Source organism: Emydura macquarii, unplaced genomic scaffold (assembly GCF_026122565.2).
Source record: "Emydura macquarii macquarii isolate MOO-44397 ecotype Brisbane River unplaced genomic scaffold, CSIRO-AGI_Emac_v2 contig_1253, whole genome shotgun sequence".
Classification (NCBI taxonomy): domain Eukaryota; kingdom Metazoa; phylum Chordata; order Testudines; family Chelidae; genus Emydura; species Emydura macquarii.
In genome coordinates this window covers 78788310-78805000 of record NW_027131390.1, presented here as the reverse complement: position 1 = coordinate 78805000, position 16691 = coordinate 78788310, and the positions used below count along the sequence as shown (strand labels likewise).

The 16691-nt window shown below is 38.8% G+C and overlaps 1 protein-coding gene across 13 annotated transcripts in view; it reads left to right on the top strand.

Moving 5' to 3' along the window:
* The window catches only part of SCN2A (sodium voltage-gated channel alpha subunit 2), a 91413-nt gene that overhangs the window by 12160 nt on the left and 62562 nt on the right, over positions 1-16691 (top strand). For 5 of the 13 annotated variants that reach the window (XM_067549335.1, XM_067549337.1, XM_067549330.1 and 2 more), the window contains exons 7-13: positions 2980-3043; positions 3707-3848; positions 4678-4884; positions 6452-6748; positions 8627-8974; positions 10109-10241; positions 15230-15468. In XM_067549335.1, coding sequence (XP_067405436.1) covers positions 2980-3043; positions 3707-3848; positions 4678-4884; positions 6452-6748; positions 8627-8974; positions 10109-10241; positions 15230-15468 — 1430 coding nt within the window. Of the gene's footprint in view, positions 1-2979; positions 3044-3706; positions 3849-4677; positions 4885-6451; positions 6749-8626; positions 9008-10094; positions 10242-15229; positions 15469-16691 lie in introns of all 13 variants that reach the window. The other 8 variants (XM_067549332.1, XM_067549333.1, XM_067549339.1 and 5 more) reach the window with 5 other exon arrangements.

The following is a 16691-nucleotide window of genomic DNA, read 5'->3' as shown; positions in this document are numbered from 1 at the left end:
AATAAAAATAATAAGAATCTATCCTGAACAAATCTAAAAGTCTTTGTCATGCATTGATATGGTGAATTTATATTTCCTTTGTCCTAATCTATATTATTACTGTCAAGGTGTCAGTTCCTTTTCTGATTCTTAACTATCTATTTTATTATACTTACGGTCATGTTTAGTGATTTCACCTACATTCTAATTAGATCTTGTCTTATGTACTTATACAGCCCCTATTACTGTAGTATATGAGTGCCTCACAGTCTTGTAATATATTTATCCTCTCAACACTCCTGTCTGTATTATTATCTCCATTTTACAGATGGGGGACTGAGCCACAAAACTAAGGGCCAGATTTTTAAAGATATTTAGGTGTATAAAGATGCAGATAGGCACCAAGTGGGATTTTCAAAAGCACCTAAACCCCATTGAAATAAATGGGAATTAGGCATCTAACCACTTTTTAAAATCCACATTAGGTACCTAAATACCTTTAAAATCAGGTCCTAAGCTTATACAGCAAGTCTGTGATAAAGCAGGGAATTGAATCCAAGTCTCCTGACTCCCAGGCTAGTGCCCTAACTACTGTGCCATCCTTCCTTTCTAAATACAGTTATTAGATGATCCCTTATAGTGGGACTGCAATTTTTCTTTATGACATCTTGGAGATAAGGTCTGCACAATGTCTATCTGTATTTATATTAGATTCTCTGTTGAGTCCAGCTGATGCTGGTAGAGTGGAGACATGGTTAAGAAGCTGGTTACAGTCCCTGATTCTCTGGTTGGAAATGGCCCAGCTATCCATGATCCATAAGAGTAAGTCTACACTGCATTTTAAAGCCTGCAGCAGTGAATCTTAGGGCCTGCATCTATAGACGTGGGCTCACACCAAGGCACAAAATACATTGTGGCTTGGACTGGAGCTCTGGCTCTAAAACCCACCCCTGTCTCCGGGCTTCAGAACCTGAGCTCCAGCCCGAACCCAAATGTCTATGCAGCAGTTTTTAGCACCGTAGCCCTCGCCCAAGTCTGCAGACCTGATCTCTGAGACTCGCTGCCGTGAGTTTTGAAACAGTGTAGACATAAGGGACCGTCTACTTTCTTGTGATAACCAGGAAACATCTCACTCTGACCATTCCCCCTCCCTGCCGTGACATGCCACTTGCACCAAGAGTTCTACTTGGTCTGCCATTGCTTCTCTTATCAGAAATTCCCCATTCCAGGGAGACTCCAAACAGGGGAGAGAGGGTAAATTGCTGCTCCCTTTGCGCCACTTAAGTGGCACAAAGGAAACTGATTGGGGGCAAGAATCTGTGTTAGGGATTTTAAGACTTCCATCCCTTCCGGTATACTTCATCTTATTCTCATTGTTAGCCAATATTTTTAAGTTGTCAATCACTACTATTAACATGGTAGTTAAGCTACAGGCCAGATTCTCTAAGCCCAGCATACATTTCCATGGTTTGCAGTTCCCAGACATTTCTTCATTAGTGAAATGAGTTGTTTTTTATTAATCAAACCTATTCTTACTGCCATTGGCATTTTAAGAGCAGTAATTCCGCTGGCCCAATATGTTGCACATGGTGTATTATCTGATTTCGTAGCAGCAAGCTTTGTGTCTATACCTCAAGGCCAAAGAAGACAATTACCAGTTTTCCTCGGCATAGTTTTATTCTGCAGGAGGCATAGTCAATATTCCATGACAAGTAAATTTACTGTGGGAGAAAAGGTCAAAAAAATGACCAGTTACATCTATCTGGTACGAAGCACACCAGAAATGCAATTTTACCCATGAATGCCCACATAGAGTAGATATTTTTGTTTTGCTTACAGATATGAGTATTCTCTGGTCCCCTTACTGTCAGCCTTTAGGCCAAAAACAGAGATTGGGATATATTGTTTGGGAGAAACCAAAGAAGAAAACTCTGCTAATTCCAAACAGTACATTCCAATCTCTTTTGCTTCCATTAGAATTTTCAACAAATATTTCTTCATCTGATGATTGAATTTGGATTTTCCCTTAATATTGGGCTAGATTGTATAACCCTACTCACAATGATGAGTATTGATTTATTAAAAATTAATTTATTTTTTAAAATATCTTATTTATGACAATGGGGCTGCTTGGTTGAGTAAGTGCTTGTCAGTATGAATAAGTGTTGCACAAATTAACCTTTTGCTGATGTGCTGTTTCACCAATTTATCTCTTTAAAAGAGTGAATTTTGAACAGCTTTGTGCCTATCTAAAAATCATCTAAAAACTTTTATGTCTTTGGGATTTAACTTGATTATGTCTGTTATTCAGTAGTGAAAGTTTAAGTGCAATAGAACATGGACCCATTTACTTCACCAGAGAATTTGGCTCAATAATCTTCTCTCACACACATCGGCGCACACACACACACAGCTTGGTGGTCTTCCTTCACCTCTCTAAACTAAGGTTTAATAGCAGCATGCTGTACTGAGTTCTCATGTTACTGATATTTAATTACTTTGACAACTTGCAGTGTAATATTTGAATAAAATAGTATCTTGTGAAGTATCTTAAATAATTAACATAAAAATATATGGACATAAATGTTGATTCAACATCCTTGTAATTTTTTCATAGTATTTGTTCAGTTATTTGCAAATCTGTGCAATTTGGTAATCCACAGAAGGCCTTCCAATAATTTGTATGGTTTAACAAGATTCTACTAAATTATTGCTTTCACTTTTTCTAAAGAAATTCATCTTCTAGACCTGTTAGAAAATCTTTTTTTGGTCAAAAACATTTTTGCTTCTTCCACTAGTTCTAAAATTATAAAATTTTCTACCCAAGTTATGTTTTTGGTTTCCATGTTATGGTTACACTCATTTCCTTTAAAACACAAAGGTTTATATTATTTTGTAAGCTTAAATTTAGGTTTAAATGTTTTTTTTATGTGGTGACTGACAGTTTTTTTCAGTAAATTCACCTCACTTCCTCCTCATCCCTTTTCTCTTTTTAAATAGATCATTTTTACTTTTTGGAAGGACAAAATGATGCTCTGCTTTGTGGCAACAGCTCAGATGCAGGGTAAGAAAATATTTCATTATATTTTATTGTCTTTTATGAAAACACAGTTATAGATGTATAGATGTAACTTAGGATAACTCAAGTGGACAATCCACTGCAGTGTCTTCCATAGTATGTTATTTCAAATCAACAAAATTTCTGGAGTATGATACTGGATGTCTGAGTATCAGTATCAACTTGACTTGAATTTTCAATGGTTCTATGCAAGTGTGTCAGGCTAGCCTCTTTTTCTAAAAGTAACCATTAAAATACTTTAAGCATAAACATTTGCTGCCAGTTGGCTGACTAGTGACTTTATTATCAGCCAGGGAAGTGGAACCTCTTTTGCAATTCCACAGGAGATGTGCTAACAGCTGACAAGCTTGTGAGAATCAAGAGAGTGAATGGGAAGGATAGTTCATTACAAATTTTATTATTAAAGCATTGAAGTGTTATTAGAAAATAAAACAAATCAGAAAAGAAAAAATATGTTAAAAAATGTTCTTACTTAATCTTCCAGCAGCCTTTATTGAATTGTTTTGTAGAGTAAAACTTTAGCTGAATTTCATCTTGAGTAAGTGACTGAATGTTGGCAACTCATACTCCTGAACGTATCTGTGATGTACTGTAGTGTGTAATGATTTGGAGTACCTATTTAAAATAACATTTCTTCATCTTTTGTAGTCAATGTCCAGAAGGATATATATGTGTGAAAGCTGGTAGAAACCCCAACTATGGCTACACGAGCTTTGACACATTCAGCTGGGCGTTCTTGTCACTCTTTCGACTGATGACTCAGGACTTTTGGGAGAATCTTTATCAGCTGGTGAGGATCCACTAAAATAAACACCGCTACCACTACTTCTGTTACTACAACATAGCACTTATGTAGTGGTTTTCATCCATATATCCCTGAGAACACTTGGGGCAGGAACCGTCTTTGTGTTTTGTGTTTCTATACTACCTAACACAGTGGAGTCCTGGTAAATGACTGAGGCTCTTAGGTTATACTGCAATATACATAAATAATAAGAATAAGTGTGAATAATCAAGAATAACTGTATTAGGGTGGGTAAGTAGTATTATCTTCATTTTATGGAGGGGGAAATGAACCCAGATTGGTAAAGTATCTTGTACAAACACAGTCAGTGAATACCAGAGTCATGTCTGGCACCCAGTCAAGTGTTCTGTATGTTACTAGACCATGCTGCATCCCGAAGGGGAAGATACTATCTCTAACCTCCTTGGGTGTGGAAGGATAAGATGTGACCAGTGGGCCTACTGTTATGTAGATCTATAGGATAAAGTCCCAGTGTAGGGGACAGCTGTGAGAGCAGACACTACTACAGCCTCTAGTTTGTAATGGAAGTTGTGAAGCAGCTGCAGCTGAGCTGCAGAATCTTATTTACCTAGTAGAGGTTCTTGTGCAAAGCCCATTTAACTCTAGTTCTGAGCAGGATATGACACTTCTAGCAGGATGTGACTAAATATTTTTATATGGAAAAAACATATGAATTATCTAAAATCCGTTGTGTCAACACAAGTGCTCTTGTAATAAAATGATAGCATATTACTAAATTATAATGTCTAGAGTCCACCAGACTGTGTAGTAACTTTAAAAAACTGATAAAGCTCTTTATTTCCTTTTTCCCCAGACGCTACGAGCTGCTGGCAAAACTTATATGATATTTTTCGTTCTGGTAATTTTCCTGGGTTCTTTCTATTTGATTAACTTGATCCTGGCTGTTGTTGCCATGGCCTATGAAGAACAGAATCAAGCAACCATGGAAGAAGCAGAGCAGAAGGAGGCAGAATTTCAGCAGATGCTTGAACAGCTGAAAAAACAACAAGAAGAAGCTCAGGTATCATTGTAATCCAAAATTGCTCCCTTAGTGCAAGATTGTGAACGTGTCCTTTGCAGCCACACATGAGAATAAACCCCTCCCCACTTCACAGTAGTAAATTACTCCTCCCCACACAAACACACCCCCTAAACAAGGTGAGCAATAGAGAAATAATAACTCTGCTCCACTTCTTACTCAGGGCTAAGCCTAAATGATCAGTTTAGTCTGTTGATTAGTAACAAATCTGCTAAAGAACACTGAGCTGAGACACTAGAGATTAAAGTTTCAGGTGAAGACATGAAAAAACCACTGGTTCTGCCACATTAATTATTTACAGCTAAATGACTTTTCATTACATTTCTTGAATGTAACTCAGGACAAATACTTTGCTATGAAAATGGCAACATTTGGCATTTATGACTGCTTCCTCCACTTCCCTCAGACTGAGCAGAAAATTACAATACCGTCCCAGGCCTAAAGAAAACTTACTTATTTTGTGGGCAGTACACACCTCTAGAGTAGTGTTGCATCATTTGAAATCAGACTGGAGAAAAAGACGTAAATATTTAATGGTGAGAGTAATTAGCCATTGGAACAATTTTAAATCAAGACGATGTTTTTCTAGAAATTATTTTGGGGAAGTTCTATGGCCTGTATTATACAAGAGGTCAGACTACATGATCACAATCCGTGAACCTTAGGGTCCTACTTCAAAGCTTCTTTTGTCCTTTTGAAGCCCCTCACACTTCTAAATCGGCTAGTTGGTTGACTGACATCATACTCCTGGCCAGTTGCTAGCCAAAGCTGGAGCTGATCTGTATCTTCCATGTTAAATGTCTGGCTAAAGATGCGCTGAGCTGTGCATTCCAGCAACGTTTGGTGCAGTCTGTAGTTTTTAAAAAAACATCCTTCAGTCAAATTCTCTGCAAATGTTTGATACTATAAACAGCACCAGGGCTGCTCTGGAATGTAGTTTAACTCAATTCTATGAAGACTGTTTACTGGAGTGATGTCACTGAACGTTACTAGTCCATTAAGGAATTGGAGAGTATCCATACATGCATATAGGTCCCAGCAAAGGTGGTTTAAGGAAATTCTATCCCCTGTTACTGAGGATTTTTTTCTCTTATATTTCCTTTGCTCGGAGCCTGCATTCCCTGAACTTTGCATAGTTTGTTTGTTGGTTAAGATAGGATTTTCAGGAGGAGAATTCATTGCAAAAATGCTATATTGTTCCCTCTTCTTTAATCCAACTAAAACATGATTGTTTGCCTATTGCTCCAATAGTGCAATTTTCTCCTGGACTGTTCTACTCTCTGTCAGGTCAAGGGCTAGAATATCAGGGCCATTTTTGGTCTGGATTGCAGTGGACTGGTGAATTTATTGTTCCTTGCACATTGCCAAAAAGGTGCTTTTTGCATTATGCTATGCTTTATGAAGTGGGATCAGTGCTTCACTTTCATGAACATCAAATTCACTGACTTTAAACAACAACAACAACAACAACAATAATAATAATAATAATAATGCATTTCAAATGTTAGTGTTGTACATTTTAATTGTGTGTAACTTTGTGACACAACAGGCAGCAGCAGCAGCAGCTGCAGCAGCAGCTGATTCAAGAGAGTTCAGCGGAGCAGGTGGGGTGGGAGGATTCTCTGAAAGTTCTTCTGAAGCATCAAAGTTGAGTTCAAAGAGTGCTAAAGAGAGAAGGAACAGAAGGAAGAAGAGAAAACAAAAGGAGCAGTCTGAAGGAGAGGAGAAAGATGAGGAAGAATTTCACAAATCTGGATCAGAAGATAGCATAAGAAGGAAAGGTTTCCGATTCTCCATTGAAGGGAACAGACTTACATATGAAAAGAGGTTCTCTTCTCCACACCAGGTACAGTGGAATTATCCATTAAACTGTGTCTTTATCGCATCATATATGTTTGTCATGGAGAGTGCTGTGAAATAATTTAATAAGGACACAAGGTTAACATCCTTATTTCTGCAGAAGATGTCACTGGATTTTTAATATAATTTCAAATGGTCAGGACTTTATGTTAAACACTTGCAGTTAAATATGAAGCTATTAGAATTAGAGAGATTTTGTTTTTCATTGCAAATTAAAAAATGAACCCACTTCAATAAAAAATGTCTCACTCATATTTCTTTCTTGAAAATGGGCCCTTTTTTTGTGAAAAAGGATGCATTCAGAGTGAATAGCGGTTTCGAAATTTTGCATGTTCTTAATCTGAAATATCACATTTCCAGTGGGAAAGCAGCCATTTGATGAACTTCACAAAAAGCTAAATTTGAGGGACACAAAGTTGCTTCAAATGGCAAAACTTTTCATGTGAAATTTGACAAAAAAGTGTTCTTTAGTTTCAGGACCTTGGTTTTACGCCTCAAAAAAGATGGCAGTGCCAATAGCAAAGTGCCCCTTTCCTCTCTGCTGTGTCATTGGCACAGTGGTGACTGAGAGAGAACAATGCCATCTACAGAATCCGCAACACACTTCCTTCAGCACCTGTCTTTTCTGCAAAGGTCTTGGATCCCAAAACTGACCCAGCTCAAACATGTTTAGTGTGTGAGATCAGGTAGGATAAAAACACAAGGTGGTATCACTCCAGCAGTATAAGCTATATCTACACTTACGGTGCCATGTAGAGTACAGACAATGCATGCCCTCTCAGCACAGGTATAAATAGCAGTGTAGTTGGTGAGGCATTGGTTAGATGAGTAGAGTAAAGACATACCAGAACTGTATAGTAAATACTCTACATACTCTCTACACACCCAAAAGTGCCTCCCACATCTACACCGCCACACTATGGCCTTGTCTACACTATTTTTAGCAGTGTACTGTCCCGCTGCCTCCCTGCTGCCAGAGCCTTTCATTGCCATGTGGAGTGCCATGCCATTGCAGTGTGGATGCCTGCTTTTCACTGCAGCGGTTAGCTACATGTGCCCTACATGCCGCTGTAAGTGTAGACAAGGTCATAGTGTTTCTAATTAAATTATAATAAAGGTGACCATACATAATCATTCAAGTCGAGAGGTGTATTCATATGAGTAAAGTTATACACATGCTTAAATGTTTGCAAAATTGGAGCTTAATTTGAGGTCTGATCCTGAAAAGACTCATCTGTATGAGTAAATTTACTCACATGAATAACTCCATTAAAGTCAATTTACTCAAATAAATGTATCCATATACACATGTCTTTGCAAGATGACCCTTGTTAGCACTTGCTTAAAGAAATGCAGACATTAAAAGCCTCTGAGAACTCCTGGCAGGATTGGGGCCTTAAGGAATAATATTTAGGAAAATATATATATTTTTTAAAGTAAGTCATATTTGTTGGCTGTCTGTCACTACAAACTTGGGCCGAAGAAATTTGCAAAAAAATTATTTACACAAGCATGCAGACCAACACAAAGCAGGAATAAATAAGAGTCTATGTTCAGTTTTATTAATTCATTAACAGTCTGTAATAAAATATGCAGAGAGATAGTGGAAGCAATTTCATTAAACAGCATCTTTTACTATAATTAAACTGATTGATTTTATTTTTCTAAGTGATAAAATAACTATGGTCCCTGATGATTAATTTTACTTCCAAGCCACCTAAAAGTGTGTGTGTGTGTAGTAGTCTATTTCTCTGTTTATGACATAAATCTTTAGGATATATTAACTTTGTATTTTTCCATTTCATGAAAACATTATTTTTAAAGAATTTTCAGCTGATAGTTATATTATTTTCTTTCCCTATAGTCTTTGCTGAGCATTCGTGGCTCCCTGTTTTCCCCAAGGCGCAGCAGCAGAACAAGTCTTTTCAGCTTCAGGGGTCGAGCAAAGGATGTAGGATCAGAAAATGACTTTGCCGATGATGAACATAGCACTTTTGAAGACAATGAGAGTAGAAGAGGTTCACTCTTTGTTCCACATAGACATGGTGAACGGCGCAACAGTAATATTAGTCAGGCCAGTAGGTCATCGAGGATCATACCAGCGCTTCCAGCAAATGGGAAGATGCACAGTACTGTAGATTGCAATGGAGTGGTTTCTTTAGTTGGTGGACCTCCAGCTCTCACGTCACCTACTGGACAGCTTCTCCTAGAGGTGATAATTGATAAAACAGCCACTGCTGGCCATGTAAGGAAGTTTCTAATAGTTCAGGGCTGGTGGCCTCTTCTTACTGCCCCAGCCTGTGTTTCACAAAATGAAATCATTTGGGGATGATCTCTGGTTGGTCAAGCTGTGAACGATCTTTCATATTTTAATACCTTTGATATTCTCCATTAATGACACAGGCTAAAAACTGAAGTTTGTCTCCTAATCTCTAATGAAGTACATAAAAATACTTGGTAATACACTAGGAATTAACAAGATAAAACAATAAACAATGCAATAAGCAAAACATATGGCTTTATTATACATCCAGGCAGGCAGTATGTCTTAACTGAAGATTTAATTAGGAAGTTCTTCATTCCTATATCAGATGGGATGTTAAAAATTACAAAAATGATAAATGGGTTATATATAATTAACTGAATAAATCAAACCAGGGTATATAACTATATTAACTATACATACCCTGTCAATACTGTGTTTGTCTTGAATGGGTTGTGATAGCATTACTCTCAGTCAGCTCAAGATTCTTATAGACTAATTTTTATATAAATTTCAATGTGATTAGGCATTTCTTGTACTTTGATTTTGGTTTGAAAATTTAGGTAGAGGCTTAAAGTATAGATATTCAATCTAAATGAAGACTCAAACCAAGAAAATGTGCACACCCCACTCACGCACACAGCTGCCTGTCCATGTGGGCTGTGCGGGTACATATTTATTTAAAGATATGCCCACATATTTAGAAAGATATTTATGATAAAGCTCTCTGCCAAATTTTGTGGAACTTTTTTCAAATTTTCAAATAATTAAAACCAATGTAAGAAAGACATGCAAACTGAATTTCTGGGCCATGAATCAGCAAAGTATATAAGCACATGCCTAACTTTAAGCACACGAGTAGTCCCACTGAAAGCAAAGGGGCTATTCACGTACATAAAGTTAGGCATGTGCCTAAGTTCCTAGCTGACTGGGACCTAAATGAAATCAGTATACAGGGGATATGAACCTGCACGATCCTCGTTTTCCTGGAAACTCACTACGTTTTTATAGGATCCATACAGTGTTTGCTTATTAAATCAACACACATGTTGATAGTCTATTTTATCAGCATTTTATTTTCAGGGCACCACTACAGAAACAGAATTAAGAAAGAGACGGACAAGTTCTTACCGTGTTTCTATGGATTTCCTGTCCGATCCCAGCGCAAGACAAAGAGCAATGAGTATAGCCAGCATACTCACAAACACAATGGAAGGTATGTAACATGGTATGTTTGGTATGACTGAGTATGTTTCCTAGTCTTTTTTTTTGAATTTGTGATGCAATAAGAATAATTATTTTCATAAATAGCTGGACAGAGAAAAAACTCTGCAACAGTAGACTTGTTCACCTTGAAGTGTAAATGGGAAGGGTGATCTTGTGGCTAAAGCACAGTACAGTGAGTTAGGAGACCAGGCTTCTATTCCTGGCTCTGTCACAGACTTCCTGTTTGACTTTGGGGAAGTGACTGAGGATGAGTCTTCAGTACAGACTTCTGCCGACATAACTATGTCAGTCAGACCTGAAGAATCATGTGATCCATGACTGACATACAGTGGTTATGCTGGCAGAAGTCCTTAGTATAAATGTAACTATACCAGCAAAGCAGTGCTTTGACTGGTATAGCTTGTTTTGCTGATGATGGTGATTTTATTATATCAATACAAAGTATCCACAGTAGCAGTGCATTGCCATTTTAGTATTCCATTATTCCTATACTGGTAAAGTGCTCCTGGTATAAACGAGTCCTAAGGCTGTGTCATTGCTCTGTTTTTTTAATAAAATTTCCCACCATTACTCTCACAAGTGCAGTTCCACTGGGTGGCAGCAATGATAGGAATGCTAGCTAGATCAGCCACTGGTGTAATCCACCCCTGCTGTTACCCACATAAATCTAGGGCACCCTGCGTCCACCCTACCGAGGGCTCAAGGCATGACTCAGTTAATTTAGGTACCCCCACCCTTTCCCTACTTAAGACTTCTGGTGTAAGTCACCTACCCTTATCCACGGGATAAAAATCCCTTATCCAAGGAAAAACCTGATCAATTTACATACCCACCCCTACCCACAGGACTTGGGACCCTATGGGTCTGCAGGATCTTTTCCCAGTGAAAGAGCCTTACAAAGCTGTGCTCTAGACATCAATTTATTAGCCACACACACAGAGTACATATGCCAAGCAAATCTATTATGCTCACCACTCCCAATAAACAGACAAACTTCCCCCGATGGCCAGTCAGGATCCACTCGCCTGGGATTGACGGTGACGCCTCTGCATGTCACGGTCTTGCAGAGGGGTAAGAGTTCTGGTAGCTTGATGCTGAACTACAATCCAGCGATGGTTCTCCCAAAGAGCACTGTTTTTCATTTACATTATACAGGTAAAATTAGCTACCTCCTTTAACTTTACTATGCCTATCACATTATCCAATATTGTAACAAAATTAAACCAATCACTCACTGGCACCTGTGTTTTCTCCTCCCTGCTTAAGTCTTTTTTCATTTTTTTCTTATGCCCAAATTGTAACTTATTTATGATCTTCTTTGTTTGTGCAGATGGTCAGCATAAATTCACTGGTCAGAGCCTATCTTATCTATCGTATCCTTTGCTAGGTCTTTCTGTATCCTCCCTAAACTTCCCAGTGCCTGGGAGTCTCTACTTTACAGTCCTGGGTGTTATAACTCTTGTTAGGGGCATTCCTGAAGAAGGGGTGCTTTACCAGCAGTGGGGCATTTTTTTCTTGATTTTAGTGGTAAAATCCCTGAGTTTCGCCCATGGCTGGTTTAATATAGGGGTGAGTTAAGTCCCAGGCCTATGCTACTCAGATGAGGTCTGTTTGCAGTGCCAACATGAACACTCCCACCATTGCTACCTCTGGTGGAGCTCCATTGATAATAGCACCAACTGGTCCTCAAAACTTCTTGCCTTCAGGAGCAGCAGCTCTGTTCTTCAGAGGTCTTGGATCCCAAAACTGACCCAGCTCATACATGTTTATTATGTGAGATCAGATAGGATAACAACACAAGGTAGTATCACTCCAGCAATATAGGCTATGTCTACACTTATGACGCTATGTAGAATACAGACCCTGCATGGCCCCTCAGCACAGGAATAAATAGCAGTGTAGTTGGTGAGGTATTGCTTAGATGAGTAAAGACATGCCAAAACTTGATGGTATGTACTCTACATACTCTCTACATGCCCAAACAGTGCCTGCCACATTTACACTGCTATTTTTATCAGTGTAGTGTCCCACTGCCTCCCTGCTGCCAGAGCCTTTCATTGCCATGTGGAGCTACACACCGCAGTGTGGATGCAGCCTGCTTTTCACTGCAGCAGTTAACTACATGTCCCCTACATGCCGCCGTAAGTGTAGACAAGGCCATAGCGTTTCTAATTAAATCATAATAAAGGTGACCATACATAATCATTCAAGTCGAGAGGAGTATTCATATGAGTAAAGTTATACACATTCTTAAATGTTTGCAGGATTGGAGCTTAATTTGAGGTCTGATCCTGAAAAGATTCATCTATGTGAGTAAATTTACGCACATGAATAGCTCCATCAAGGATTTTGTTTCCTTCCGTGCAGTGAACCCACTTTAGAAAATAGGATATATTTTAAAAAAAAACAACTGCTTCATGGCTAGCAGATAATTTGGAGGTCTTTTATAGGCTTGCTTTTATTAGTTTTGTTACCACCTTGAGGCTCTTGGCACCAGTTTTCACCCAGCCCTTGCGTAGCAGTGCAAAATAGCATCTGAAGATGAGAAGATGGTAACTAAAACAAAACAGCACCTCAGCACCCATCCTACAGTAAAGTGCATAAGTACATGTCCCTCATGCGCCTGAAGACCATAGGGGCAAATGGAAAGTTTAGTGTGCCAAGAGGGCAAGACTAAAGATATATTTTTGTCTCTTGGTTCTTGTCTAAAGATAAACAGGCAAGAGTCCCACCCACACAGATGCTGATAGCAAGTGGTTCCACCTAGTTTCATCCAAAGGAATACTACCAGACAAGCATATGAGGTGTCTGCTCATGCAGTCAGTGACAGTCACCACTCTTGTCACAGGAATACAACTAGAAGTGATCAGGCAGATTCTCACCCTCAGCATTAGCAGCCATTGGACACAAAATAAAGTAATAGCAGGAGCTAACTCTGACTCTCAAGTGCAAATAAAATTCCTTCAGAATGATTTAATTAGTTTATGAGCTCTATAGGGAAACAGTCAGGTATCCTTCTCTTGTACTCCTGTACTCTGATGCTTCCGCTCATTCCTGTTGGGATAATTGGTGGGTAGCAAGGACAGTGATGGGGTGAAATGGTTCCGCACCATCTAGGTCCTGAGTCTCTCCAATTCTGACATTGATAGAGCCAAAATAGCTATAAGGTATGCAAAACAATCTCATATACCCAAGAGAAAAGCTCACTCAAGAAATGAGAGCATGTGCCATGTCCAAACCCCCAGGTAAGTTTTATACTGTGTCAGAATGTGATTGAAGTAGTAGGTATTCACGCCAAGGAAGAAGATGTAAATCACCTGTGGGCAGCATTTCCCCTAGAAGTTACAGAAGGAAATGGGGAACTGATGAATGTATCCCATTACCCTATATGTTTTTTCAGGGAAAGAGGTGAGAATTCCAGAATATTTTCATCCAAAGATAACGTCAGCATTTAATAGAACTCACGAGAGATGCTTTCTTTTTTTTCCAAACCCATCATAGCCAAGAAAATTTATGGCATAATATGGACACATGAAAGGCAGTGAAAATATACAACTTCAGGACAAATTCATTTAGATTGTCCACACTACACTTAGTTATTATTAATTATTTATATGTATTAATATTATTTCTAGTAGTAAATGACATTCCTTGCACCAAAATGCCTACAATCTATGTTGCCTTCCCTACTAAGTACAATAGAAGAAGGTGGCTAAGGCCTCAGCATTCAGATTGGATTACAAACTGTATATCCAAGGCTTACAAGAAGCAGAATGTGGTAGGAACATAAGAATTGCCATCTGGTCCCATACCCTGTTTTTTTAATATCTTGCTAAACTCCTGATCTCAACTAGCAGTAAGTTCAGGAACTCACTTTCACAAGTTATTATTATGTCTTATATGTATAGGACTGTCAGACATACCTTTTGAGAGAGAGAGAAAATAATTAGTGCTTACCTGTTTTGTTTTGTTTTTCCTTTAAACATAATGCCTGGCAATCGTTACCCACCCTGGAATCACAGTCTAGAATCACAGGTCTGAGAAGGAAATGTATTTTGTTAAGTTAAAACTTATTTGGGTCTACATCACAGGAGGATTACTGTTTAGGTTATTACCAGTTCTTGCAGTGTTTCTACACCTGAAGTAAGACATTCTCAGAAGGAGCTAGTAGGTGGGTCCTGGCATCAGCTGTTGTAAATCACCATGAATTACATGTGTTTTCTGTCATCGTATGCAGTGTTGTTGTAGCCGTGTTGGTCCCAGGATATTAGCGAGACAAGATGGGTGAGGTAATATCTTTTACCTCACACATCTTGTCTCTCTAATGTGTTTTCTGAGGCAGAGGACCCAACTCCAGGTACAGGTTTGCCAGGCATGCTGTTTTTGAAGAAATAAATGTACAAGTAAGATTCACTTTATCTTTCCAGTGATAAATTATAATAAATCCCAACTAGTGGGTTCAAGCCTGAAGATGTAAGTCTGGTGACTGAGACTGCAATAGCCGAGGCCAAAATGGGCAAGACCCAGAGTTTTGTGCCCCTGGACCATAATTCAGGGTTAGGAGTCATCTGGCTCACTGTTTGGAACAAGAATATCAAATTATTACTGCTTCATGGGCAAGATGCAATTTGAATTATACTACCCTTCCACCTACATTAGAATTATATTTTGGTATCCTTTCAATTAAAACTATGTTTTGCTTCCTGTAGATTCTGGTTTGTGAATGGCTATTTTATTAATTGAATATTCAGGATTCTTTTAACACCAGTTTTAGAATGTAATGGGCCAAGCTCCTTTTTTTAATTATTTAACTTCTGCTCTGGCTGGACATCAGTCTGCGTCTCAGGAGGTCTGTTTCATCAACCCATTTCTGTCCTCTAAACATTGAGAAGAATGCTTAGGCCTTGAAAGAAAACCCACTTGGTACATATAATAAAGAGCTATGTTTTAAAATTTGCTTTACACTTTTCCCTCTAGAACTTGAAGAATCCAGGCAGAAATGCCCACCATGCTGGTATAAATTTGCTAACACATGCTTGATCTGGGATTGCTGCACTCCATGGTTAAAAGTAAAACATATTGTAAATTTGATTGTGATGGATCCATTTGTCGATCTTGCAATTACTATCTGCATTGTTTTAAACACATTGTTTATGGCCATGGAGCATTATCCAATGACGGAACAGTTTAGTCATGTGCTTTCAGTAGGAAATCTGGTAAGTGTTTCATAATGTATAATGTGACATTCAAATACTTTTCTCTTGAAAAGAATTATTTAGTGTTCTTCTTACATGTTTCAAAGAAATTTTGTACTGTCTGTGATATGCTCACAGGCAGATCTGTTTAACTATACATATTTAAGCTATGTTGCTTGTCTTTTCTTTAATGCAGTGTTTGTAAGAGACCTCAAAAGCATATCTCCAGTTTTGGCTATACGGACTGCTAGTAAAAAAGTTTAATTCACTCCCCTTCAAAAAAATGTTCTAATTGTAGAACAAATAATGAGCAGACACTGGAAATCCTGTAAAATTGTCTGATACTTTGAATGGCTCTCTGAATTGGCATTGATCTGACTTACAGAAAGGCATGCTCCCAGAAATGGTAATCAGCGTGACAGAGTACCGAGGATTACCCTTGTGGATAAATAGCCATGTGGTTACAAAATACCCACCCTGTGCCTTGTTTGTGAGGTACTTCCTTGTTCAGCGTAACTCAGATTTTGGGTCAGATTGTGCCTGACCTTGAGTGGGTGGGTGAGTGAGGGGTGATGAAGGAGAGAGGAACCTTTCCCCACCTCATACTCTCCCACACTAGGGCCAGACACAATTCAAAGGGACAGTTATGATAATCTAGTCCAGCAGTTCCCAAACATTTTCCCTGCATGACCCCATTTTCAGAAGTGTTGTTTCCCACTACCCCAGACAGTATGGAAGTTGCAGTTTAAAAATGGTGTCCTCCCTGAAATGTGATCTCACACGCACTGTACATGCAAGGTCATGCCGCAAGGAAGATGCCATTTTGCTTTACATATATATGCTGTGCATAATCTCACACTCATACAGGGCGTGAGAGGTCATGCTGCATGGAGGGCGCTGGTTTGCAGATCAAAACAGCATCCTCCGTGTGACGTGACCTTGTGCATACGCTGCGTGTGAGTGTGGAGGAGGCCATTTTGTAAAATGGCATCCCCTGCACGCTCGGAATTGCCGTGACCCCATCTGCTGATGAAGTGACCCCACTTGGGAAACTGCTGATCTAGTCTGACCTCCTATATAATACAGCCATGGTATTTCCTGCATCTAGTGCACTAACTTAATGCTGATTTAAAACATATCTTTTTGAAAGACAGTCTTGATTTAAAGACTCCATGTGATGGAAAATCAACCACATCCATGGATAAGATGTTTGAGTGGGTGAATTACCCCTTACTGTTAAAAAG